Here is a 27972-nt window from a genome sequence, read left to right on the forward strand (position 1 = left end):
ATGACGGTGCTACGTTGAAAGTCACTAAGCTCTTCAATAAGGCCATTCTACTGCCAATGTTTGTCTATGTTGATTGCATAGCTATGTGCTCAATTTTACACACCTGTCAGCAACGGGTGTGGCTGAAATAGACGATCCCACCAATTTGAAGGGGCATCCACATACTTTTGTATATATAGTGTTTGTGTAGTGTTATTATTTGATGTGTTAATGCAGGACTCATCTGTGAAAGAGACCTTGGTCTCAGCATGACTCCCAATCAAAAAAAACATCATACTGAATGTCATGGTTCTGTCTCTCTGTCTCTCTCTCTCTCTCTCTCTCTCTCTCTCTCTCTCTCTCTCTGTGTGTAATCTGTTTTGACAAATACCGCCATGAATAGGGACAACAGCCGTAGTTCACCAGAGTGAGTTGTTAGGGATTTGGAGGTACAGACAGAGCTGTACCTTAGAAGGTATTGTTGTTTAATGATTTAAACGAGGCCAGCCCAGTCGTATTCCAGTAATATTCACTAATCTCCATATGGCATGTAGGCACAGGACCAGATTCAGGGCAGGGCTAGCATTACATCACTGTTGCTAAGTGCCATCTCACTGCTTTGTTTTTGTGTTTTGGCAAAGAGAGAGGAGCTAAACCGAAGAACAATGTGAGCTTCTAGAGCAGGCTGGACATTGACTGAAGACGGAATGTTTGATATAGAGTCAATGTGTATATTTTAGCATTATTTAGTAAGACACATTATTTTTACTGCATTGACAATGTGTATCATACTCCTCTTATATAAATTACACAAATGATGTGTGTGTGTGCGCGCTTGCATATGCACGAGTGTGCATGCATGCGTCAAACTCCTCTCATATAATAAATGACACAAATCATTTTTCCAGACGGAAAAACACTTCTGAATGTGTGAGCGGTAGAGAGGTATGTACAGCATTTGAAAAGGGACCACCTCTGTTTGTTGACAGGACAGCTGCTGCCATTCGTTACTAGGCCACTCTGTTCTCCCTCCCTCCCGCTCACGGCTTGTTATGTCTCCTTAGCAACACTACAGCTCTAAAACACTTCATTCACCACGCTACAAACAGCCGGGCCAACCTTGAATGATCCCCCCTCTGTTTTAACACAGCGACTTGGATCCTCTCGCAGGAAACCGGTTGCTATTGTTCCTCATCATGATAGCAAGACACGAGACAGATAGTAAAACCTTATGTAACCTTTGACCCCTATCGGTAGCTTGGACTTTAGATGCGGGAATAGCGCATGGGAATGACACACCCTCTCTGACCTCTGCCTCTCGCTCCAAAGGTCAACTATGTCATCTCGACAGGGGATCTGTGTTGAGTCACAGAGAATGTACACCAACAATGTGAAGCAATCCAGTACAAGACTGATGCTATAACTAGAGATGATAAGGCTACTGTACAAAGCAGGCTTGTTACGATAATGGATAGTTTGGATAATGCTGCAAGACGAGTCATTATTGCTTAATACATCTTCATAAGCAGTACATAAACAGTACATAAGCAGTACACAAGCTGAACAAAAATAAGTTCATAAGCAATACATAAATACTCATATACGTTCTTATATCAACAATCACTGTTCTTCCAATGCGAAACTGATAAGGCTTTTAGTCATCTCTAATGTGTTCTTTTATGTTTGGGAATATTTTATTTACCAAATAAATAATTACTCGAATAAGTAATAACTATCCACGGACCAAAAATAAATATTAAGTAAATGAATAAGTAAATAATGAGTATAAATCGATCCAGAAAGGTGGAGATTCACGGAGAGGGATTGTCCCAGTCATAGAAACAGAATATCACTCCAGTTCTGTGGTCTTAGACGGTCCTCCACTAGATGGTCCTCCACTTTCAGCACTAGCATCTGGCATCCAATGCCGGGTCCAAAGCCGGGTCCAAAATGGCCACAAGGCAAACGTTCTACTACTGTGGCAGCAGGTAGCTTAGCGGTTAGAGCGTATCCTATGTATGTGACAATAAAACTTAAAGTTTTTTTTTTACTAACCTTTCAACCACCCAAATATTGCAAACTTGTGATATCTGGCTGTCTGTTTGAGTGTTTATGTTGCTGATGTATACTGTATCTTATCACAGTTCATAAACTTTAAGTGATGCTGCACTTTCATTAGCTAAATTTATGTTTGTGTATGTTAAGTCAGTTAGGGAGCAAATGTGTGTCCAAACAAAGACAAACAGTTGTTGTTTCTATTTGAGGGGCAAACTCTGTGAACCCAGTCTGGGAATGCCGAGGGCCGGGTCTGTCTGACCTGCCAGTTGTTTCTACACCTCCATGAGGACAGATCTGCTTATCCTGACAACCCACATATCCACACTCCCACCCCCCAAAAAAGAAAATGTAGGGTCTCTCATTTGTCTCCATCTGTAATGTCCTTCACCATGCTCTCTCCCTCTTCTCTTTTTCTCTTTATTTTTGTCTGTCTCTGAACATGTCGCTGCTTGTGGAGAAAGCGGGGCCAGACACGGACTTGAGGAGTTCCGCTTTAACAGGAAACCTGAGATGCTAACCTCCTCCCCTGAGACCGCTGTAGACAGAGAACAGAACATGCAGCCAACACACTGTACTTAGGGCTGGCCATGAATGAGTGCGTTTCATGGGCTTTTCATGGGGGTTCAAAAGGAACTCTTCGCCTTGGCTTTCTTCACACCATATGTATGTATTTATATATCAACAACACACACATATATTTGGTTGTATCTATACATGAGGACATCCTGCAGCCTGCCAGCCAACCAACACCCCCTCCCACCACCCCTCTCTTCTTTCCCCTCTCCCTCTGACTGCCGCCGATTCAGGAAGCCCAACCCTGACACTGATCCCACACTGGCATTTTTCCCAGGATACCCCTCCCCCGTCACCGATCCCATTTTTACCCCACCCTGACACTCCCCCTCCCATACCCTCTCCTCCACCAGTTCCCAAGATAAACAAAGACCTCAGTTTGTCTGGCCTCTAATGGGGGTCACATAGCCGTGAATGGAGGGGCCAAATTGAGGAGCCTCTTTCTCTTCTTTTATAACAAAAGGAGGAACGGCAGAGTTGTCTTTGTGACGGCCCAAAGGGGGGTGCATGCATGGCTGTATTGTATACCTGCCAGCTTTAGTCTGACTTTTACTATTTGACTTTTAATACCTAGTAAAAATCTCAGAGATTATGTTGGTACTAAATGTGAGATCATTAACATACTATAGGCTGATACAATACAGATCAACTGTAAACAGAGATAAGATTGTGGTTGTATTTGTATTTGGAGTAACTGGTTTTTGCTGGTATTTCTAGAACTCTGCAGCTTGTGGGAGAGTATTCTCAAAATGCTGTGTTGGTTGTGTTTTGGAAAGCTTTGATAGGGTTTTGCCCATTCCAGCACACACAGCATTGTTTCAATTGGACAATGACACCATTGAGCTTTGAAAAGAAGAGGAATTTCTTCTTCTATGTGTGTGTGTGTGTGTCAATCTCAAGGGTGTGTGTTGGAACAAGATGCATGAAGATAATGGCGCCAGAGGAGATGGCTGCCGTTTTACGATCTCCTAACCAATTGTGCTATTGTGTGTGTTTTTTTGCGTTATTTGTAACTTATTTTGTACATAATGTTTCTGCCACCGTGTGTTATGACCGAAAAGAGTTTCTGGATATCAGGACAACGATGGGAAGGATTTACTTCAGATGCCTGACAAGTCGGATGGGAAGGATTTACTTCAGATGCCTGACAAGGCCCTCATCCCCATCATTCGCAGGAGAAAGAGACAGAGATATCGGGGATGAAGAGATATCGGGGATTAAGATCGGGGTGCCTTGAAAGGATTAGACACCGAGCGAGTAATCTCCCTTTACTATTGGTCCTATTAGCCAACGTACAATCAATTGAAAATAAAATAGACAAACAACGATCACGTATATCCTACCAATGGGACATTAAAAACTGTAATATCTTATGTTTCACCGAGTCCTGGCTGAACAACGACATGAATAACATACAGCTAGAGGGTTTTACGCTTTTTTGGCAGGATAGAACAGCGGCCTCTGGTAAGACAAGGGGTGGTGGTCTATGTATATTTGTAAACAACAGCTGGTGCACAAAATCTAAGCAAGTCTCAAGGTTTTGTTATCTCATGATAAGCTGTAGACCACACTATTTACCAAGAGAGTTTTCATCTATATTCTTCGTAGCTGTCTATTTACCACCACAAACCGATGCTGGTACTAAGACCATACTCAATGAGCAAACAGGAAAATGCTCATCCAGAGGCGGCGCTCCTAGTGGCCGGGGAGTTTAATGCAGGGAAATTTAAATCCGTTTTACCTAATTTCTATCAGCATGTTAAATGTGCAACCAAAGGGAAAAGAAACTCTAGACCACCTTTACTCCACACACAGAGACGCGTACAAAGCTCTCCCTCGCCCTCCATTTGGCAAATCTGACCATAATTCTATCCTCCTGATTCCTGCTTACAAGCAAAAACTAAAGCAGGAAGCACCAGTGACTCGGTCAATAAGAAAGAGGTCAGATGAAGCAGATGCGAAGCTACAGGACTGTTTTGCTAGCACAGACTGGAATACGTTCCGGGATTCTTCCGATGGCATTGAGGAGTACACCACATCAGTCGTTGGCTTCATCAATAAGTGCTTCGATGACGTCGACCCCACAGTGACTGTAGGTTTATACCCCAACCAGAAGCCATGGATTACAGGCAATATCGAAGAACCATCAAGCAGGCAAAGCGTCAATACAGGACTAAGATTGAATCTTACTACACCGGCTCCGACGCTCGTTGGATGTTGCAGGGCTTGCAAACTATTACAGATTACAAAGGGAAGCACAGCCACGAGCTGCCCAGTGACACGAGCCTACCAGACTAGCTAAATTACTTCTATGCTCGCTTCGAGGCAAGTAACACTAAAACATGCATGAGAGCATCAGCTGTTCCGGACGACTGTATGATCACTCTCTCCGTAGCCGATGTGAGTAAAACCTTTACACAGGTCAACATCCACAAGGCCGCAGGGCCAGACGGATTACCAGGACGTGTGCTCCGAGTACGCGCTGACCAACTGGCAAGTGTCTTCACTGACATTTTCAACCTGTCCCTGACTGAGTCTGTAATGCCAACATATTTCAAGCAGACCACCATAGAACACTAAGACCACCAGCAGAACACTAAGGTAACCTGCCTAAATGACCACCTTTGTAGCCATGAAGTGCTTTGAAAGGCTGGTCATGGCTCACATCAACATCATTATCCCAGAAACCCTAGGCCCACTCCAATTTGCATACCGCCCCAACAGATCCACAGATGATGCAATCTCTATTGCACTCAACACTGCCCTTTCCCACCTAGACAAAAGGAACACCTATGTGAGAATGCTATTCATTGACTACAGCTCAGTGTTCAACACCATAGTGCCCTCAAAGCTCATCACTAAGCTAAGGATCCTGGGACTAAACACCTCCCTCTGCAACTAGATCCTGGATTTCCTGACGGGCCGCCCCCAGGTGGTAAGGGAAGGTAACAACACATCCGCCACACTGATCCTCAACACGGGGGCCCCTCAGGGGTGTGTGCTCAGTCCCTCCTGTACTCCCTGTTCACCCATGACTGCATGGCCAGGCACGACTCCAACACCATCATCAAGTTCGCCGATGACACAAAAGTGGTAGGCCTGATCACCAATAACGATGAGACAGCCTACAGGGAGGAGGTCAGAGACCTGGCCATGTGGTGCCAGGACAACAACCTCTCCCTCAACGAGATCAAGACAAAGGAGATGATTGTGGACTACAGGAAAAGGATGACCGAGCACGCCCCCATTCTCATCGCCAGGGCTGTAGTGGAGCAGGTTGAGAGCTTCAAGTTCCTTGGTGTCCACATCACCAACAAACTATCATGGTCCAAACACACTAAGACAGTCGTGAAGAGGGCACGACAAAACCTATTCCCCCTCAGGAGACTGAATAGATTCAGCATGGGTCCTCAGATTCTCAAAAGATTTTACAGCTGCACCATCGAGAGCATCCTGACCAGTTGCATCACCGCCTGGTATGGCAACTGCTCGGCCTCCGACCGCAAGGCAGTACAGAGGGTAGTGCGTATGGCCCAGTACATCCCTGAGGCCAAGCTTCCTGCCATCCAGGACCTCTTTGCCAGGCGGTGTCAGAGAAAGGCCCGAAAAATTGTCAAAGACTCCAGCCACACAAGTCATAGACTGTTCTCTCTGCTACTGCACGACAAGCGGTACCAGAGCGCCAAGTCTAAGCCATCAGGCTTCTTAACAGCTTCTACCCCCAAGCCATAAGACTCCTGAACAGCTAATCAAAGAGCTATCCAGACCCCTCTTTTACGCTGCTGCTACTCTCCGTTTATTATCTATGCATAGTCACTTTAACTCTACCTACATGTACATATTACCTCAATTATCTCAACTAACCGGTGCCCCCGCACATTGACTCTGTACCGGTATCCCCTTTATATTGCCTCGCTATTGATATTTTACTGCTGCTGTTTAATTATTTGTTACTTTATTTGTTATTTTCTATTTTTTACTTAACACTTATTTTTCTTAAAACTTCTTAAAGCATTTTGGTTAGGGGCTTGTAAGTAAGCATTTCACTGTAAGGTCTACTACACCTGTTGTATTCGGCGCATGTGACAAATAAAATTTGATTTGAGTATCAGGTGAGCTTTTAATTTGTCAAACACAGTGAAAGCAGCGAACTTAGTAAACAAGGAAATATAGTTATTTGCAAATAACCATTAAGGTTGAAATAGACATGCAGGCAGTTTGATAAATGGATTCGTGGCCTTTGTATTTTGGCTTTGTTAAGAAGAGAAATTCATCTTGCTGAGAGAATCTAGACTCTGGAGTTTGTTGGCTTTCCTCCTTTCCTGATTATAAAGGGTTTATTGTAGCAGAACTTGCCTGGACATGTTTCAGGGCAGGTGATTGGCTGTGTGGATGCTGCTCTGGAGAGGTTTCAAATGAACTAGAGAAAAGACACAGAGGGACTGTGACCTCTAACCCAACATGTCAGGGGTCAAAGCCCATCGATCTTCACATGCTATTCCTTCTCTACTGTATGTTGTAGCCTGCAGATATTTGGTTACTTTGCAGTCAAGTTAAAATGTTTTATTATTTGTGTGTTTGTATTGTATTTGCGAGACATTCTACTTCACTGTTAGGAGCTAGTAACATGAGCATTTCACTGCACCTGCTATAATGCCTACAAATCTGTCTTTACGACCAGTAAACTTTGATTTTATATGTGTGTATTTCTGTTACAAAGCCTTTGGAGGTATGTTCCTAAATAATATGTAGGCTATTCTCATTGTAAGAATGTAGAAGGACCAGGGTAAAGTTTGTGGCGTTCTTTTTCACCAGCCCTCTCTCACACTAAAAGCTTTGTTGCAGATCCTGCTCGTTGGCACTGGGCCTACTGTGGCATTAGCTCAGTATCTCAATAAATGTTTTTAATCAAACCAACATTTCCCTTAAATTCCTCAAGTTTAGCCTGTACATTACAATCTCTCTCTCTCTCTCACACACACTTGCTCAGCAGAAAAGTGTTTTGCAACTCACTTCTCTCCTCTCTCCCTTTCACTCCCTCTGTCTTTTTCCAGGAATCTGAAATTCTGGAAGTGGGGCCAATGAGTTTAAGAGTGTGATGGGTCGGACAGCTGCATGCGTTTAGCTTGGAAGGAGCCAGGCATGTACTCACATGTATGCAGCCATTCCTCTCTCTGTCCCAATACAGGGAATGGAGAGAGGATGAGTGCTTAGTAATCACATCACATGCAGATTAGTCATGAAACATAAACAGAAAAGAAAATCATTCCCACACCTGTAGAGATCCTTCATGCCTACTGGATCGCTCCGTCTCTCTTTCACGCATGCAAACACTTGCACTACTTTTCCTGAGAAAAAGGTGATGCAAATTATAATACTGTACCTAACCCTTTTCAAATTTCTACCATCTTATTAAGCCAATGTAATCAAGCCAATGTATGCCCGTGGCAAATAAACTACACATTTATGAAATAATCTTAATTCTGGTGTTCTTCAAGTCTTGCCCTGTGGATCCACAGGGTGTGCAAGCTTTTGTTCCAGCCCAGCACTAATAAGACACCTGATTCAACTGATCAAGGGCTTGATGATTTGTTGAGTCCGGTGTGGTACAGTAGCAATGGGCAAAACCCCTGCACATCCCAGTACACTGCTCTCCATCTCCCTTTCTCTCTCAATGGGCTTGAACAAAACCCCTGCACATCCCAGTACACTGCTCTCCGCCTCCCTTTCTCTCTGTTTGTGTTCTGCTGCATGCATGGCCAGCTGACTGGTAAGAGCCCTTGTCCTGGGACCGCCCTGTGTTAGCCTGCCTAGCCGAGATCCTCCTGCTGGATCTCCAGGGAGCGCCGGCTATTAATACCCAGTGTCCGTGTGAAAGAATGTGGACACAGGAGGTTAAATCTCACTTAAGCCCACGCTGCATTGGATCAATTTGGTGTTGGAAATATAACAATAATAATATTATTATTGATAAATGTATTGGATTGTTGAGGGAGCTAGCATATAGGCACTTTGCTGCACCTTTTATACCTGCTGGAAACTGTGTGTGATGAATATTTTTATTTGAAATATGTTTGGATATCCATGTAGTATCCATAACACACCTGCACCCTGTTCCTTAATAGTACCATGTTGTATTCATTGAGATGTTACAGGGATATAAGGGTTTTATCCTTTAATACCCACCATGTTGCACATTCATTTTAGACTGAGTCTATGGTCACGCCCGCAAGTGTACAGTACTGTAGTGAGTTTATGAAAACAGTTCTCCTGTAGGTTTGTTGAGTTGACATCTTTCCTTCTCTGTGGAAAAAATTTGAGCTTGTCACTTTAATTTTATTTAACTGGGCAAGTCAGTTAAGAACAAATTGTTATTTACAATGACAGCCTACACTGGCCAAACCCTCCCCTAACGACGCTGGGCCAATTGTGCACCGCCCTATGGGGCTCTCGAACACGGCCGGTTGTGATACAGTCCGGGATCGAACCACGGGTCTGTAGTGACATCTCCAGCACTGCGCCACTCGGTCCCACCAAATATTACCTCACTGACATTGAAGTGTAAAATGAAGTGTTCAAGTTGAACAAGCAGTGGTGTGGTTTAGATGGTTCAAGTTGGTAAGAGAATAGTTTAGGTAACGCTACATATAATTTAGGTTAAAAGCACAGCTATTAGTTTACCTACACGTTGAGCAGCACAAGCCAGGATAAGCTTGAACAGAGGCTAGAGTAGAGACTTGACACTGCATAGCAGACATGCCTGTAGACACAATGCAAATTGATTACAGTGTAGAGTAAAAAAACGTGTTTGACACCGACATTCCGGAATACTTTTCCGTATCTTGACAAATAGTTTGGCCCTCCCTGCTGAGCTATAAAAGTGATGTATGTTGAGATGTTGCAAAATGATCGGACCAGACTAGAGGAACAGTGCTGGTTATGTCACCGACATAGGGTCTTCTGTACACATCCACATGATGCTTAGCAACAGCTGCTCTATCAAGGTCAAAACATTAATTTGTCTCTAGCAACACCACTGTAAGAATGGGCACAATGGAGCCAGAGCATCTAAAAGCTGTAAACTTAAATTGACTGATGATCACTAGTTGGGCTTATTTAACCATGTTGGACTGGCTTTGAGAAATACATAACATCTATTTAATGTATGGTTAAATGACTGGAATTGTTTGATTAATTTTACATTACTTGAAGGGTCACAATACACCTGCATATGATAATGTATCATAAATACTGTGAAGTTGTCTACAGTACAAATGGTATCCTACTGCTCACATTTGGCCACTGTCCGTGTAGCAACACTTGCTGCATTATGTACAAACCAACCCCCATGAAAAGAGCACAGAAAAGTGAATTGTTAGACAATGTTTTTAATACGTGAGCATCACGCAATTATCATAATCCATGGCAGATACCAAAATACATAGATTGATTAGGACATGGGAAAACAGTATTTACAGGCACACTATTAAATGTACAAGTCTTTATAAAACAAAGACACTAGTGACCAGCAAATTCACAACAGATTGCGTTAGCATTGAGTCACATTCAGTCCCATAATATTATCCACGTTAAAAAGGATAACGTTACATTTTACCAATTGATACTTGGCGCTTTTGGTACAATGTAGACGACTTGTGTAGAAGCACGTTTCAAAGCGTTGACTATCAAGAGCCCGTCGGTAACATTTGTATCACTTCTTAAAGCACCTCTCGAACATTCTTTCAAGAGATGTCCCATGTAAATAGTACAGTACAGTAGGCCTACTTTCATTATGATGTTTGGGGAACTCCAATTTTACGAGGTACTCAGTCCACCACGTGTTTGTGGGGGTCGTCGATGGAACTTTGCTTCATGTTCCAGCTTTATTAATATCCCCAAGAGGTCAAAACCACTGTTTCAATGTTTAAAAAGCGACAATTGCGGTACTCCAAGGGTTGAGATTTTTTAACATTTGATCACAACAGATTTGTCCTGAGTCACTGTCCTCTGCCTCGGAATCGGGCTGCGATCCGTCTTCACTACTCAAGAGTCCAGAAAAACTGGAACCAAATATTGTTATCAAACTCGAGACATTGGTGGTGTCCATTTCTTCGGTTTCCGCTTTCTTTTCGTCGTTTTTAGAAATTTGAGTTGGGGACATGACTTTCGTTCTTTTCGGCAGGGAGTCTGTGAGTTCAGACTCGTAGGCGCTCCGTTTCCTGTTAGTGCAGCTATGCACTGATTCCCTGTCGTCCGTCTGGCAGTCCTTCGGCGTCTCTGTGGCCTGTTTTGGATTACTCGGAGGGGGACCACTAACACAGTTGGATGAGATAGTAGTAACAACATTGGAGACTTCACATGTAGGACTAGCCTCTGGGTTCTCTTCCGGTGTTTTCAGTTCGCTGCATCCTGAATCCAAAACTTCATTTTCGGCGTGATCTTGATCACCACTCGCTTCAGATTCAACGTCCAGTGCCGCGTGGGATTCGACCACATTGCTGGGCTCCTGCTTGTCCACGGCCACTTCACCTTCCCCGTCTGATTCAGGCAGGCTCCCTGTCGAACCGGGGACCAATTTGTCTTGTTCTGAGTCCATATACTCTCCCTCACACCACGCTCTTGCTTGCTGAGCACTCAGGCATATCCCGCCGTAGTAGTCACGAAGGTATACTTGCCGGGCACTCCGTAGAACCAGGGAGACCAGTAGATTTTTGTGTAGTTTGATCCCACCACGTTGAACTCTGGAGTTGTAAATCTTCCCCAGTGAAATACTCATAATCCGATGCGCCTCAACTTTATACTCCATGATTAAACACCGAGGTTGTTACGCAAAAGCACTAAGTCTCCCGTGTTTCAGTTCTTGTGGAAACACAAATGGTTAAAAGTAGCCTAATCCTCAAATCCCCGACGGAGTTGTTTGTCCAATAACGTAGCGACTAATTGCTTCCAAATGGTACTGAATTCTCAACAGTGACGCAACTGCTTGTTTGTTTTAGAAACAGACATTTGATAAACGCAAGATGTGCTTCATTGTTTCAATGTGCAGAGAAGCCAATGGGTGTATGGGTCTAAGAAATTAAAGGGTCGCCCTAATCAACAGCTGAACATTGAGAAGAATGGAACTGTTTCTAGTTTTAACACTACTTTATACCCTAACGTAATAACCACGCCATCCAATGAAAACACATGTCGTCTTCACCATTCCTACGAATTCCGCCCCGCCAAATTCATATGGACCAATGGGCGTCCTCTAAAAGGAGAAATATAATTTGAATACACACGTGGGAGAGTGATTTAAAGACGTAAGCACACGTTTAAAACACTGGTGGGAATTGCTATCTAAAAAAAAAAGTGCAGATAAACTATAGTTTATTATAGTGTAGGCTACTCATGTATATTTCACAATAAGAATGCGTGTATTGTATAATTAAATTTTTAAAAAATGCTATCAATTAATATAGGCTGTTTTACCCAAGTCCTAAATGTTTCCAGTTATCATACCATTAACACCAGAAATAAGTTTAGAGAAATGTATTCTGTATTCTCTCCAACCAACATTTTTGTCGAGTCTTTTAGCTAGAACAAAAACACTAATCCACACAGTTGTTTTCAGGTCTAATGCCCGTGTCCCCTTTCAGAGTATGTATATTTTATTTTGATGGCTGACTTCCTGGGCTGATGTAATGCTTGGACTTTTTTTTTTCAGCCAGGTCACATGATGCTTTTGTGCTGCGTCTTGGCAATGGCTTAACGCTATAGAATGGAACCGTTAGAAGGGGGAGGGGTAGTGGTGTTTTGTTTCAGGAGACTGTTAGGTATGTGGGATGAGGGGCGTAGTAACGCCTCAGGCACTGAGATGCAGTGCCTTAGACCGCTTCTCCCCTCGGGAGCCCTTCTTGAGCCTATAGCTCAGTAAGAATGTGATGATTTGTCAAGTCATTGTGTGGGTCATAATTTGCATGATGTTTGTGTTTTAAAAAAAAAACTACTTTAAAGAAGGATTTCCCCATTTTGGCATGTTGAATAATTATCTAATTGATTAAGGATTGTTTATTTGTATTAATGCTTTTTAATCACAAATATTGAACACAAAGGCCCCTTTCAGACTGTGCTCGAGTTTGAGATCGACTACTGCAGTCAGTAAACTGACTGATCCTCAAATGATAATGAGCTAAATTCCCAACCTGGCCCTTTTCAAGCATGGCCACCTAATCATCCCACTGATTCCCAATTGGCATATATCACTCCTCACCTCTCTATTTTGTGATTTAGGTCACATATACGTGTTCAGCAGATGTTATTGCGAGTGTTGCAAAATGCTTGTGCTTCTAGTTCCGACAGTGCAGCAATATCTAACAAGTAATATCTAATAATTCCACAACAACTACCTAATACACGCAAATCTAAGTAAAGGAATGGAATAAGAGCATATAAATATATGGATGAGCAATTTCAGAGCGGCATAGACAAAGATGCAATAGATAGTATAGAATAGTATATACATATGTATATACATATGAGAGGAGTAATGCAAGATATGTAAACATTATTAAAGTGACATTATTAAAGTGAATAGTGTTTCATTTATAAAAGTAGCCAATGATTTCAAGTCTGTATGTAGGCAGCAGCCTCTCTGTGCTAGTGATGGATATTTAACAGTCTGATAGCCTTCAGATATAAGCTGTTTTTCAGTCTCTCTGTCCCAACTTTGATGCACCTGTACTGACCTCGCCTTCTGGATGGTAGGGGGGTGAACAGGCAGTGGCTCAGGTGGTTGTTTTCCTTGATGATCTTTTTGGCTTTCCTGTGACATCGGGTGCTGTCGGTGTCCTGGAGGGCAGGTAGTTTGACCCCAGTAATGCGTTGTGCAGACCGCACCATCCTCTGGAGAGCCCTGCGGTCGTGCGTGGTGCAGTGGCCATACCAGACGGTGATACAGACTGTCAGGATGCTCTCGATTGTGCATCTGTAAAAGTTTGTGAGGTTTTTAGGTTGCGCCTTCTTCACCACACTGTCTGTGTGGGTGGACCATTTCAGTTTGTCAGTGATATGTACGCCGAGGAACTTGTTGACGTTGAGTGAGAGGTTATTTTCCAGACACTACACCCCCAGAGCCCTCACCTCCTCCCTGTCGGCTGTCTCGTCGTTGTTGGTAATCAAGCCTATTACTGTTGTGTCGTCTGCAAACTTAGTGGTTGAGTTGGAGGCGTGCATGGCCACGCAGTCATGGGTGAACAGGGAGTACAGGAGGGGGCTGAGCACGCACCCTTGTGGGGCCCCACTGTTGAGGATCAGCGAAGTAGAGATGATGTTTCCTACCTTCACCACCTGGGGGTGGCCCCTCAGGTAATCCAGGACCCAATTGCACAGGGTGGGATTCAGACGCAGGGCCTTGAGCTTAATGATGAGCTTGGAAGGTACTATGGTGTTAAATGCTGAGCTATAGTCAATGAACAGCATTCTTACATAGGTATTCCTCTTGTCCAGATGGGCTAGGGCAGTGTGCAGTGTGACGGCGATTGCATCGGCTGTGGACCTACTGGGGCGGTAAGCAAATTGAAATGGGCCTAGGGTGACAGGTAAGGTGGGGGTGATATGATCCTTGACTAGTCTCTCAAAGCATTTCATGATGACAGAAGTGAGTGCTACGGGGCAATAGTCATTTAATTCACTTACCTTTGCATTCTTGGGTACAGGAACAATGGTGGCCATCTTGAAGCATGTGGGGACGGCAGACTGGGATAGGGAGAGATTGAATATGTTTTACTCACGTCCTCCACGGAGAAGGAGGGCCCACAGTCCTTGGAAGCTGGCCGCATCCTCAAAGCGGGCAAAGAATGTGTTTAGATCAGTTAGTCTGGAGTCGCAAACTGCAGTAGTTGATCTCAAAGACACCGAATGAGCAAAATAATGCTCTCAGTCAAACACTTCCCTTAACATAGTGGATCCAATCAGTAACCACACAGGTGTGGCTGAAGCAGTTGTAGGGGTTTAAGTTCTAAAAACAGTCAGTGGCAAACCATTACCTGTGGTCCCCATGGTGTGTTTGGGGGACCGCCATACTGGCTTGTAGAGCAGTGACCAACCTCTCCAAATCAACATGTAGAATTTATCTGCAGTGATTCCTTTCAGCCTTGAGCCAATTAAAAAACAAATGTTGTTAGTAAATGAGGGGTGAATCTAAATGTTTCTTGCATCGTCTATCACCTCCTTTTCAGATAGTTTTCTTGTAGAAGTTCTGAGAGGAATCTAAGACCTCCTCCAATGCGTTTTAACAAGTAGATGGGGAAAGAGGACAGGAGGAATTAAGAAAATAATGGAGATGCACCCATTCCCTAGATGATGACTAAAAACCTGGGTTCCTATAGAGCCCCACAGTGGAGGTGTCATAATACCCATAAAACCTAGCAGTCAAAATGGTTCCAATAGTTTTTCCACCATTAATTTTTCCCATAGGGGATTTTAGAAACACTTAAAATAATGTCTGTGTTTCGTGTAGGCTTACCATGGTGTTTTAATAAACATGTAAATCTCTCTCGGACAAGAGGACTTTTGTTTGTTTTTGCTGTTCTCCAATTGACATTTTAGAGTTTTTTAGTTGTGTAGAAGTACAGTAAACTAGTGGGTGTATTTCTACCAAACCCACTTTGCCATACCCTAGGTTTAGCTGAACTGACGCCATTGTCCTAGGTCCTAGGCTGGCGTGGTCTTAGGCTGGCAACAGCTCTTTTGGACATTCCTGCAGTCAGCATGCCAATTGCACAATCCCTCAAAATTTGAGACATCTTGATATTGTGTTGTGTGACAAAACTGCACATTTTGGAGTGGCCTTTTATTGTCCCCAGGAGAAATGCTCACTAACAGGGATGTAAACACATTTGTGAAAAATTTGAGAGAAATAAGCTTTTTGTGTGTATGGAACATTTCTGGGATCTTTTATTTCAGCCCATGAAACATGGGACCAACACTTTACATGTTGCGTTTATATTTTTGTTCAGTATAGCACCCTTTAGTTACCAGTGCCCCACCAGATTATCCCATTACCTGTGATACGAACCAGTGACCCTCCGATTGATGGCCCGCTACCTGCTGAAGGTTGTTTCTTATCTAGGCCTACGTGTAACGAGTGATGATTAGATAGCTTTAAATATAAATACTTCTGGTTGTTCACATTACATATCTAAATAGTTCAGAAACCAGTCACCAAATAATACACTGATCTTCGAACCGGAAGAAATTTCGTGGGGTCATGGAAGCTTTTGAACGTTTTCTGTCGGATGCCCGCATGTAAACAAAACCTCTTGTTTTGTTGGTGTAAGACAATCAACAGGTCATGCATGCCTCTCAAGGGGGTACGAATTTGAAACATTAGTATTGCAGTAAATTATTGAGCAAAAATGTCTATGGAAGATCCGTTTTTCGTCGTCAAATGGTAAGTAGCTAAACCAGCTTCAACCGTGTAACGTTAGCTAGCTAACGTTATATTATATTCCATCAAGCCTGGCTTTAGCAAGGATGGCTAACGCTAGCTAACTAGCTTGTAACAAATGGGATTTGTTGAAGCTATCCGTCTAGGAAATTGCATTCGTATTTGACAGCCATTGTCACAATGATGAGAGGCATATGATAGCATTTTGTGGCGTTTGTCTAAACGGGTTGGATATACAGCTAGCATTATAGTTATAGCTAGCATGTTTAGCTAACGGGTAACTCGCTGTCGCAGTAAACAACGTTTAGCTTGTTAGCTACTGTACAATGTATGATTTGTTAAAGACAGAAAGCTATGGCAAATTGTTATTTACAGTTTGTAACTATCTATATCAGTAGCTGTATTAATGATGTTGTATGTGTGGTTATGTTAATTAATATGCCACTGTAATGTTATGTCTTGCCAGCTACCTTTGATATACACAGTATTGCATTTCTATGTGATTTAACTAGATATATATAATATAGATACATGCACTTTATTATTGACTCTCCTAATCTCCAGTGAGGTCCAGAAGGCGGTGAACACTGCTCAAGGGCTGTACCAGAGATGGAGCGAGTTGCTACAGGATCCCAGTGGTACTTCCAAGGAGGAGGTGGACTGGACCACCAATGAGTTGAGAAACAGTCTGCGGTCCATCGAATGGGACCTGGAGGATCTCGATGAGACCATCAATATCCTTCCAACATAAAATGTACATTAGTTTAACTTGCACGTGTATTGGTTTATCAAAACAAATACAGTACTTCCTCTAATTGTAGTAGAGTTCAGTCTTCATAGAGAATAACATATAATGGATTGTCATGTCTTTGGTGCATGTTAGTGTTGAATAGGCTATTCCTTAACAGTGAATGCAAGTATTGTTGAATCAAACCCTAAGAAGTTCAATCTGGACGTAGTGGAGCTGACCAAACGGAAAGGCTTCATCACAAGCACTAGACAAACTGTTAAGGTGAGTCAGGCCTGAGGCACACGGGCTTGGAAGGAATCCGGTTGAACTTGAAGTATCCATCACACAAAAATATGACCGCAAGCAGCAGTAACACTTACAATAATAGGGTTCCTGCACCTTCTGTCCTAAAGGTCAAATTAAAAAAGGACCCCTAATTAGAGCTGTTGTGTTTTGTAATATCCATTAATGATATGATGGCTGATGCATGGTGTATGCCTTTGTTATTACATTTGTATTCATTTCTTTGCTGTTTTCTATTTCAGGAAATGAAAGACCACATGTCCAGTCCAACGGCCTTAGCCATGTCAGACAAGAAAAATAGACAGGTGTGTGTAGCTCTGTATAACTATTGGACTAAGATCTTACTGAACTATTTGCGTGTAATGGTGCAGTATGATGGAATGCACTTGTCAAACATGTAGCACATTTTAAAGCAGCAGGTTGCGTACGGCTTTGTCGGATCGTTAACACTGCAAACATCCTCCATTAACATAGGTCAGAGAATAAGTGCCATTTGTATTGGCTGGATCCTTGCACAGAAGACTCCTCCTCACCATTGTAGTTGAGCGACCATACTTCAGCAGATCTCATATGTAATAATTTCTAGTCTACTTCTCCACCAGGCTCTGTTAGGGAACAGTGGCTCTCAAGGCCCAATCTGGCAACCAGGTCCTGACAAATACACCCGTCTGGACCAAGAGCTACGTACGGCCAACTCCATGTTCATTGATGAGCAGCAGACCCAGCAGCAGGTATAGTTAATAGAAATGTTTCACTCATTCTTATGAGTTTGATATCGACTATTGCTGATTGCTGTACTTACTATGTGCTGGATTTTATATTGTTTTAGCAAATTAATCATTTTTCCTCCTTTGTGTGACATCAAATGAAAAAAATTTGCACAGGCACCGAATACTTCAAATGTAGACCTTACTGTGACATGCTTACTTACATGCCTTTAACCAACAATGCAGTTCAAAAAATCGAGTTAAGAAAATATTTACTAAATAAACTAAAGTAAAAAGTTGCACAATAAAATAACAATAATGAGGCTATATACAGGGGGTACTGGTACCGAGTCAATGTGCGGGGGTACGGGTTAGTCGAGGTAATTCGTACATCTAGGTAAGGGTGAAGTGACTGCATAGTTAATAAACAGCGAGTAGCAGCAGTGTAAAAACAAAGGGGGGGGGGGTCAATGTAAATAGTCCGGGTGGCCATTTTGATTAATTGTTCAGCAGTCTTATGGCTTGGTGGTAGAAGCTGTTAGGAGCCTTTTGGACCTAGACTTGGCGCTCCGGTACCGCTTGCCGTGCGGTAGCAGAGAGAACAGTCTGACTTGGGTGACTGGAGTAGAGGTCGACCGATTAATCGGAATGGCCAATTTAACTTCTATGGGCTAGGTGGGACGTTTGCGTCCCACCCTAGTCAACAGCCAGTGGAATCGCTTGGCGCGAAATACAAATACCTCAAAAATGCTATAACTTCAATTTCTCAAACATATGACTATTTTACACCATTTTAAAGACAAGACTCTCGTTAATCTAACCACATTGTCCGATTTCAAAAAGGCTTTACAGCGAAAGCAAAACATTAGATTATGTCAGGAGAGTACCCTGCCAAAAATAATCACCCAGCCATTTTCAAAGCAAGCATATGTGTCACAAAAACCAAAACCACAGCTAAATGCACTAACCTATGATGATCTTCATCAGATGACACTCCTAGGACATTATGTTATACAATACATGCATGTTTTGTTCAATCAAGTTCATATTTATATCAAAAACCAGCTTTTTACATTAGCATGTGATGTTCAGAACTAGCATACCCACCGAAAACCTCCGGTGAATTTACTAAATTACTCATGATAAACGTTGACAAAATACATAACAATTATTTTAAGAATTATAGATACAGAACTCCTTTATGCAAACACTATGTCAGATTTTAAAATAGCTTTTCGGCGAAAGCACATTTTGCAATATTCTGAGTACATAGCTCGGCCATCACAGGCTAGCTAATTTGACACCCACCAAGTTTGGGGCTCACTAAACTCAGAATTACTATTAGAAAAATTGGATTACCTTTGCTGTTCTTTGTCAGAATGCACTCCCAGGACTTCTACTTCAACAACAAATGTTGTTTTCATTCCAAATAATCCATAGTTATATCGAAATACCTCCGTTTTGTTCGTGCGTTCAGGTCACTATCGTAAAATATTCATTCGTTGTATTCATTCAAAGGCTGAAAGAAAAAATGGACAAGTCTCGTGAACGCGCATCTCAGTCTCAGTGTCCCCAGGCTGACCACTTACAAACTCTGCTGCTGTACTTTTCCCAGAGACAGCAGACACCCCATTCCACTTTCTGCCGGCTTTAGAGAGCCAATGGAAGCCTTAGAAAGTGTCACGTTACAGCACAGATGCTGTATTTTCGATAGAGATGCAACAGAAGGACAACAAATTGTCAGACAGGGCACTTCCTTTGTGGAATCTTCTTAGGTTTTGGCCTGCCATATGAGTTCTGTTATACTCACAGACACCATTCAAACAGTTTTAGAAACTTTAGAGTGTTTTCTATCCAAATCTACTAATTATATGCATATTCTCGTTTCTGGGCAAGAGTAGTAACCAGTTTAAATCGGGTACGTTTTTTATCCGGCCGTGAAAATACTGCCCCCTAGCCCCAACAGGTTAATTAGGGCCGATTTCAAGTTTTCATAACAATCGGTAATCGTTTTTTTTTTTTTTTTTTTTTTTACACCTTTATTTAACTAGGCAAGTCAGATTAAGAACACATTCTTATTTTCAATGACGGCCTAGGAACGGGGGTTAACTGCCTTGTTCAGGGGCAGAACAACAGATTTTTACCTTGTCACCTCGGGGATTCGTTTTTGCAACTAGTCCAACGCTCTAACCACCTGCCTTACATTGCACTCCACGAGGAGCCTGCGTGGCAGGCTGACTACCTGTTACGCGAGGGCAGCAAGAAGCCTAGGTAAGTTGCTAGCTAGCATTAAACTTATCTTATAAAAAACTATCAATCTTAACATAATCACTGGTTAACTACACATGGTTGATATTACTAGTTTATCTAACGTGTCCTGCGTTGCATATAATCGATGCGGTGCCTGTTAATTTCTCATCGAATCACAGCCTACTTCGACAAACGGGTGATGATTTAACAAGCGCATTTGCGAAAGAAAGCACTGCCGTTGCACCAATGTACCTAACCATAAACATCAATGCCTTTCTTTAAAATCAATATACAAGTATATATTTTTAAACCTGCATATTTAGTTAATATTACCTGCTAACATGAATTTCTTATAACTAGGGGAGTTATCACTTCTCTAGCGTTCCGTGCAAGCAGTCAGGGTATATACAGCAGTTTGGGCCGCCTGGCTCATTGCGAACTGTGAAGTCCATTTATTCCTAACAAAGGCCGTAATTAATTTGCCAGAATTGTACATAATTATGACATAACATTGAAGGTTGTGTAATGTAACAGGAATATTTAGACTTAGGGATGCCACCCGTTAGATAAAATACGGAACGGTACGTATTTCACTGAAATAATAAACGTTTCGTTTTCGAAATGATAGTTTCCGGATTCGAGCATATTAATGACCAAAGGCTCATATTTCTGTGTGTTATTATATTATAATCAAGTCTATGATTTGATATTTCATAGAGCAGTCTGACTGAGCGATGGTAGGCAGCAGCAGGCTCGTAAGCATTCATTCAAACAGCACCTTTGTGCGTTTGCCAGCAGCTCTTCGCAATTCTTCAAGCATTGCGCTGTTTATGACTTCAAGCCTATCAACTCCCAAGATTAGGCTGGTGTAACCGATGTGAAATGGCTAGCTAGTTAGCCGGGTGCGCGCTAATAGCGTTTCAAACGTCACTTGCTCTGAGACTTGGGAGTGGTTGTTCCCCTTGCTCTACATGGGTAACGCTGCTTCGAGGGTGGCTGCTGTCGATGTGTTCTTGGTTCGGGCCCAGGTAGGAGCGAGGAGAGGGACGGAAGCTATACTGTTACACTGGCAATACTAAAGTGCCTATGAGAACATCCAATAGTCAAAGGTATATGAAATACAAATCATATAGAGAGAAATAGTCCTATAATTCCTATAATAACTACAACCTAAAACTTCTTACCTGGGAGTATTGAAGACTCATGTTAAAAGGAACCACCAGCTTTCATATGTTCTCATGTTCTGAGCAAGGAACTTAAACGTTAGCTTTTTTACATGGCACATATTGTACTTTTACTTTCTTCTCCAACACTTTTGTTTTTGCATTATTTAAACCAAATTGAACATGTTTCATTATTTATTTGAGGCTAAATTGATAGTATTTATGTATTATATTAAGTTAAAATAAGTGTTCATTCAGTATTGTTGTAATTATCATTATTACAAATAAAACGTTTCTAAAAATCGGCCGATTAATCGGTATCGGCTTTTTTGGTCCTCCAATAATCGGCATCGGCGTTGAAAAATCATAATCGGTTGACCTCTAGACTGGAGTCTTAGAAACAATTTTTTGGGCCTTCCTCTGCCACCGCCTATTTATATAGGTCCTGGATGGCAGGAAGCTGCACTACCCTTTGTAGCGCCTTAGGGTCAGATGCCGAGTAGTTGCCATACCAGGCAGTGATGCAACCGGTCAGGATGCTCTCTAAGGTGCAACTGTAGAACTTTGAGGATCTGGGGACTCATGGCAAATCTTTTCAGTCTCCCGAGGGGGAAAAGGTGTTGTCGTGCCCTCTTCACGACTGTCTTGGTGTGTTTGGACCATAATAGTTTGTTGGTGATGTGGACACCAAGGAACTTGAAACTCTCGACCCGCTCCACTACAGCCCCCTCAATGTTAATGGGGGCCTGTTTCGGCCCTCCTTCACCTGTTGTCCACGATCAGCTCCTTTGTCTTGCTCACATTGAGGGAGAGGTTGTTGTCCTGGCACCTCTGACCACCTCCCTATAGACTCATCTTTGTCAGTGATCAAGCCTACCACTGTTGTCGCCAGCAAACTTAATGATGGTGACTTAAGACATCGGCATTGACGTGTGTGTGTGTGTGTGTGTGTGTGTGTGTGTGTGTGTGTGTGTGTGTGTGTGTGTCAGCTCATGGCAGACCAGCAGGATGACCAGCTGGAGCTGGTGTCTGGGACCATCGGGGTGCTGAAGAACATGTCTGAGAGGATTGGTATGGAGCTGGATGAACAGACCGTGTACGTACACAGCCACAGCAACAATAATCAATAACAGGGTTTCAGATCTGCAAAGATAATCAGGTGCTGTATGTATCAAGCGTTTCTGACAAGGAGTGCTGATTTAAAGATGGAGTTCACAGTAGGGGAAACGGCGTCACTGTGCCCCACCGCCATTGTTTTGATTTTGTTTTATTGACGAAGCATGGGTGAGGAGCATTGCGCCACATGGTAAAAAATGTCAGTCCATTTTCTGCTGTTCTATCGTGGTGCAGTGATGTCTGAGGGAATGCACTGTTTTATTGTTTGCAATAACTTTATTTGTTGTAATATCGCAAATGGACGTGGTAGTTTCACTATTAAGGAGTCCATCTTTAAGATCAGTTTTGACTTTTAGATTATCATGAATAATGTTATATGCAGAGGGGGGAGATCAGCACTCCTACTCTGAGACATTTTGTCAATACAGGTATATATCTTTCCTGGTATCTACAATGCAGCATCTCTTCTCTCTTGCAGGATGCTGGATGACTTCTCCAATGAGATGGAAGGTACCCACTCCAGACTAGACAATGTCATGAAGAAGCTGGCCAAGGTCTCCAACATGACCACCGGTGAGTAATACAACAGTTTCTTTAGTCACCACTTTCTACCTTGAGGAAGAATACACTTCAATGTTCAGGAGCCATCTCCGCTACCGCAAATGATCAAAGTCTGCAACTTACAGAGGTTACCGAGGTGGCAGTATGGTATTATTGTCGATGTCTTTTGATGATCTTTAATATGTCCAGGTCACTGATGTATGGATGGTCATTAAAGATGATATATGCTTTACTTGAGAGTGGAGGCTTCCTGTTGAAGGGAACGTCTGTGCCAGATGACCTGGAGTCATAAAGGGTCATGGCTGGAGAGGAAGGAAAAGTACCCCCCCACACCCCAACAAATGGTGGCACCTCCTTATAAGGAAAGACCCTCAGGAAGCTTTCAACAGGAAGAACTTGGGAGACAGGGAGTCAAATGAAATCTGGCCCTTTTTTTTGTCAGGATATCCTGCCGGTACTTTCCCCCCAGCCCCTAGACAATGTGCCTGCCGGTACTTTCCCCCCGGCCCCTAGACAATGTTCTTAGGGTTTTATATTGTATTATTTCCCCGCTATTTTTTTTTCTTCCTTTGCAACATGCCACTCCAGTTGCAACTTTAAAATATGATATGTTTCAGGTTGGAAGACATGATAGCCTTCATAGAACATAAATTCCTCACAATTGTATGTATTTGGACCTTTCATGCCTTAATATGTCTGAAATAATTTTGTTGTATTTTAAATGTTTATTTACATAAAAAAAAAATCTGCAGATCAATTGCTCCTCCCGTTGTTTGATACAGTTCACCCTCCTCTTTCTCTCTTCCCTTCTCTTGCAGACCGCCGACAGTGGTGTGCTATCGGCATTCTACTGGCCATTCTGTTTGTGGTCGTTATGCTCCTCTTCATCCTATGATGACCGTCCACCACCACAACAACACCCCGACCCCAGTCTCCGTTTGACCATAGTGATGGCTTTTACATTGGGCTTGTGAAAACATCAAGGTTTCCATTGACATAGGGAAATGGCTATCTACCCCAACCCTCTTTTTACTACATACTGCTGAATATACAGCGATTCTTCTGTAGCTGGTGCAAGTTTCCTCTCAAGCATCATTCTCAGTCGTCATTTTAGCACTAAACTTAAACCTTCCTTGGCATCTCTATGTAGGATTTGGCCCTATGTGAATACTAGGCCTCAAAATATTTTCCGGAAACCCATTTGAGGTAAACCAGGGTGTAACCAGGGTCGGTGCATACTCCTTGTGACATTTTAGTGTTAATATTCAGAGAATAATGTATGAAGAAGACTCCTCTCCGCTTATCTAATCGTTAGTGTTTTTATTGAAAGGGGCTTGTCTATCGTTTCTCGCTGGAAAAACCCCTACGGCTACCTGATGCTCTGACGGCATAAACGTTTATATGGATATATTAAACTGTGTATATATAATCGTAATTGAAACAAAACACTGGAGTTCCCTAACAAGGAAAATAATATATATTGCTAAGCGGGTATACATATCACTAACCACACTAAAATGGTTCAACCTAATGTGTTATTATATATATTTTCTTAGTCTTATGTTCTTTCCTTTTGTACTATATGTATTTTGGGGTGTTGGCTTATACACTCGCCTGCAAGATCAAGTTGCTGCCTGCGATACTGAACGTATTGGAGCAAATCCATAGACATCTGGAACAGGGCTCAATCCTGAATGTATGTGTCTAACGTGAGCAGTCTTGTACGTAAAGTGGCATGATCTAGAAGTCCTTCGCCCACATGTCTATATGTTTGGTATCTTTCAGTCCGACAACATTTCACCATGAGGGCCATTCTAAAGACTTCAATACTTGCTTATGAACCGTGTGTGACACCCCCAGGTGTACTTGAAGCTAGCATGTCAACAGACCTTAGGTTGTTAATCTCAGCGACTAAGGGTCATGCATTTGTTTTGGAATGTGGTTATGTGGTTTTTAGAAGGCCCTTATACCAAAGGCTTGTGTTAAAAAAAAGCGCTAATTGAGAAGCCTGACCTGTGTTATGGTTTATCAGTGTTACAGGAACCCTGTTGTAATAAGGATTCATGGGGGAAATCGGCTGACTGTCATGCCTGGGTCAAAACAATTTGCAACAGAAAAGTAATGTTTCATTTCAGTCAGCAGTCAGCTTTCTTCTGTTTGGTGCTTAATGAATACAGCCCTGGTAGTTGCGATAAGACAGGCTGAGAACAGAGATCTGCATAACCAGTGCTGTCTGCTGATACTGTAGTAGGCTGATGCTGTATGTTATGCTAGGGCTGGAAACTTCATTTTGGTCTTGCTTCCCTGTACCTCGCCCCTACCTGGGGTTCCAGGATAAGTCGTAAATTGAGGCTTGAATGAATCTGCACTCAGTGCTCGCAGAAACCTGATAACAGTTTGATTTGAATAGGCCTCAACTCATTTGAGGAATTGATATGAACGTAATACATTAATTGACTATTTTAGGTTGTACCACCTCAATCCACAAGTGACAGTAAATCAAGACCGTCAAGTAATGCAATACACCAGAATGATAAGGGTCATGTGATGGTACTACTATATGAAATATAATGGACACTAGTGATCAAATCTGACTTCTGAAAACACTCCACTATCTTCTTTCAAAGGTTTTATGAAGTTAGAAAGAAATATTGTATGTCAATTGTTTTTATTTGTTGTTTATTTATTATTTCATGATGGTTAGTTAACACAAGTTTACTGTAATAGGAATACAGTATTGCATTTATAGTGTATATGACATCAGTAGGTAGAAAACATTTACTAACATGTTTACTTTGTTTTCTTTTTCAAATGGTCTCTTTTTATAAGCGTCCACACATTTTCAGCAGAGCTATATCTGGTCGAAAGGGTGTGACTTGGTTGGAAATATTGGCATTTATTTCAGATTATGGATATTTTGAAAGCATGACAATGATCCAGGCAATGATGTACCATCTCAAAATCACTTGTCAGTCACATTTGTTGAAGTTGCAAGTGATTGTGATGCTGTATTACGATACAAAGTACCCTTAGTATTAAATACTGTACTTAATGCACAACAAAGTCACTGGTGATTGGTGGATGAGACCTATTTGGTATATGTGATAATAAATAGTACTGTTTGTGGAGAATGGGTACAGTCCATGACATTGGAAGTCATGATGAGTGTTTGATTGGGTGAAACAACTGAGTTCCCAGAGAGGAGGAGGCGAAGCGAGAGGTTTCACTCGCCAAAATCTGATTTAAGCTTGTCGCCCGCCTTTGGGACAACGACTGCCATTTTTAGGGCAGAGACATAAGCATGATCTCGTCATCATATGCAGATCTCTGGTGTTCCTCGTACTCGTTTGTGTAGTCATGCGTCTGGAGTGTATGAAAATGCTTTTACCCTTGAACTTTGACATGTCATCGTATCATGGCTGTGCGGTCTGTCCTGAAAATAAAACAGCAAGCGGGATGCTGCGAAGATTCACTATGTTTCAGCTCATTTCAATAACATATGAATGATGTGCTCAATTTGCCTGGTTCTCTTGTGTTTTTAGAAGGGTCTACAGCTCTTGATGGAAACCGATACTAGCCACAGATCTATGATCAGAATACCCTTCTCTGTTCCTATCCATGTAGAGGGATGATCAGTTATCTGACCCTGTATTATTAGTTATGGGCACCATTTTCCTACTCAGGGTTGTTATTCTTCCTGATTAGTCAAGTCCTCATTTCTAGATGTTCTACGTTGTACTAATCTCGAGCCTTGTCCATTTGGCTCCATGGAATTGTCCTAGGATGTACAATGAGTGTACAAAACATTGCACCTGCTCTTTCCATGACTTAGACTGACCAGGTGAAAGCAGTGATCCATTATTGGTGTCACCTGTTATATCCATATCAGTGTAGATGAAGGGGATGAGACTGGTTAAAAATATATTTTTAAGCCCTGAAACATGGATTGTGTATTTGTGCCATTCAGAGGGTGAATGGACAGTACAAACGAGTGCATTTTGAACAGGATGTTGTAGTAGGTGCCAGGTGCACCGGTTTGAGTGTCGACCTGCAACGTTGCTGGGTTTTTCACGCTTAACAGGGTGTGACTCATTTTTAGGAAGGTATTCCTAATGTTTTGTACACTCATTGGATGTTGGGAAGGTTCCAAGAGGAAAAGGGGAGACCGGGTTAATGTCAGCTGGGCCGATGGTGGCAGTTTCAGACGTCATCTATTGATCCAGACAGCCAGAAGGGGGCAGAGCGCTTCTTATTGAACATCACTGAGCAGTGGTTGAACCCTGCCACTTGACAGGTGGCCCCCTCCTCCCATGTCCCCCCCCACGTTTTTCCTTTGTCCGGAGAGGAAATTATTAGTCATCCACACCTGGGTACCACACACACACAGCGCTCACCCCTGAATACAGCATATATCTGTCGAAAGACAATGGTTTACAGGAAGCCAGAGAAGTATAACATAACGCTGACACTGTGAGTTTGTCCTCCTGACATTGTCTGATAGCAATGACAGTGTTATTTTTACCACTAGATTTCAGCTTGTACCACTAAGGGCAAAGAGCTTCCTAGGATCCAGGAAGAGATGGAGACTGCTATGAGGGGATGTTTGGAAGGCACTGATATAATGTGCAAATGTCCATATAAAAGAAGAGAGAAATTGCTGTGTGCGTTCATATGTGCCTGGTCCAGGAGGTTGGTGGAACCTTAATTGGGGAGGATGGACTGGTGGTAATGGCTGGAGCCGAGTAAGTGGAATGGTATCAAACACATGGTTCCAGGTGTTTGATGCCATTTGCTCCATTCTACCCATTATTATGAGCCTTCCTCCCCTCAGTAGCCTCTTGTGGTGCCTGGCTGTGTGTACATGTGTTTGTGTGTGTGCAGGAGCACCCAGCTAGGGGGTTGGTGGTGTACTTAGTGGGGCGCAGGTGCATGTGCCAGGTTCCCAGCTCCCCTCTTGTTCCACAAAAGATGAATAGAGGGGCCAGCTAAGCACACGCCCCCATAGAGAGGAGAGGAAGGAGGGGGTTCACCCAGCCACTCTAGACAGCTGGTGTCAGTGGCTTTGCAATGCATGGTGGGGGTGAAGTGTTTAGGGCTCAGACA

General features: G+C 42.6%; 2 protein-coding genes across 3 annotated transcripts; one reads left to right on the top strand and one right to left on the bottom strand.

The window, feature by feature from the left end:
• Window positions 1-9979: 9979 nt before the first annotated feature.
• LOC115151616 (immediate early response gene 5 protein-like) lies at window positions 9980-11737 on the bottom strand. The gene has a single exon (XM_029695693.1). It carries the CDS (start codon window positions 11414-11416, stop codon window positions 10535-10537), a length of 882 nt encoding a protein of 293 aa, XP_029551553.1. The 5' UTR covers window positions 11417-11737; the 3' UTR covers window positions 9980-10534.
• Window positions 11738-15695: 3958 nt separating this feature from the next.
• On the top strand, window positions 15696-26341 carry LOC115151617 (syntaxin-6-like). Of its 2 annotated transcripts, none has more exons than XM_029695695.1 (8): window positions 15696-16042; window positions 16604-16773; window positions 16957-17051; window positions 17315-17377; window positions 17675-17803; window positions 22182-22288; window positions 22787-22881; window positions 23059-26341. In XM_029695695.1, the coding sequence occupies exons 1-8, from the start codon at window positions 16008-16010 to the stop codon at window positions 23064-23066; spliced, it is 702 nt and encodes a 233-aa protein (XP_029551555.1). In that variant the 5' UTR covers window positions 15696-16007; the 3' UTR covers window positions 23067-26341. The 2 variants fall into 2 exon arrangements, with proteins under 2 accessions (XP_029551555.1, XP_029551554.1); XM_029695694.1 differs by having other exon boundaries at window positions 15697-16042; window positions 23688-26341.
• Window positions 26342-27972: the final 1631 nt, after the last annotated feature.

Source organism: Salmo trutta, chromosome 17 (assembly GCF_901001165.1).
Source record: "Salmo trutta chromosome 17, fSalTru1.1, whole genome shotgun sequence".
Lineage (NCBI taxonomy): Eukaryota > Metazoa > Chordata > Actinopteri > Salmoniformes > Salmonidae > Salmo > Salmo trutta.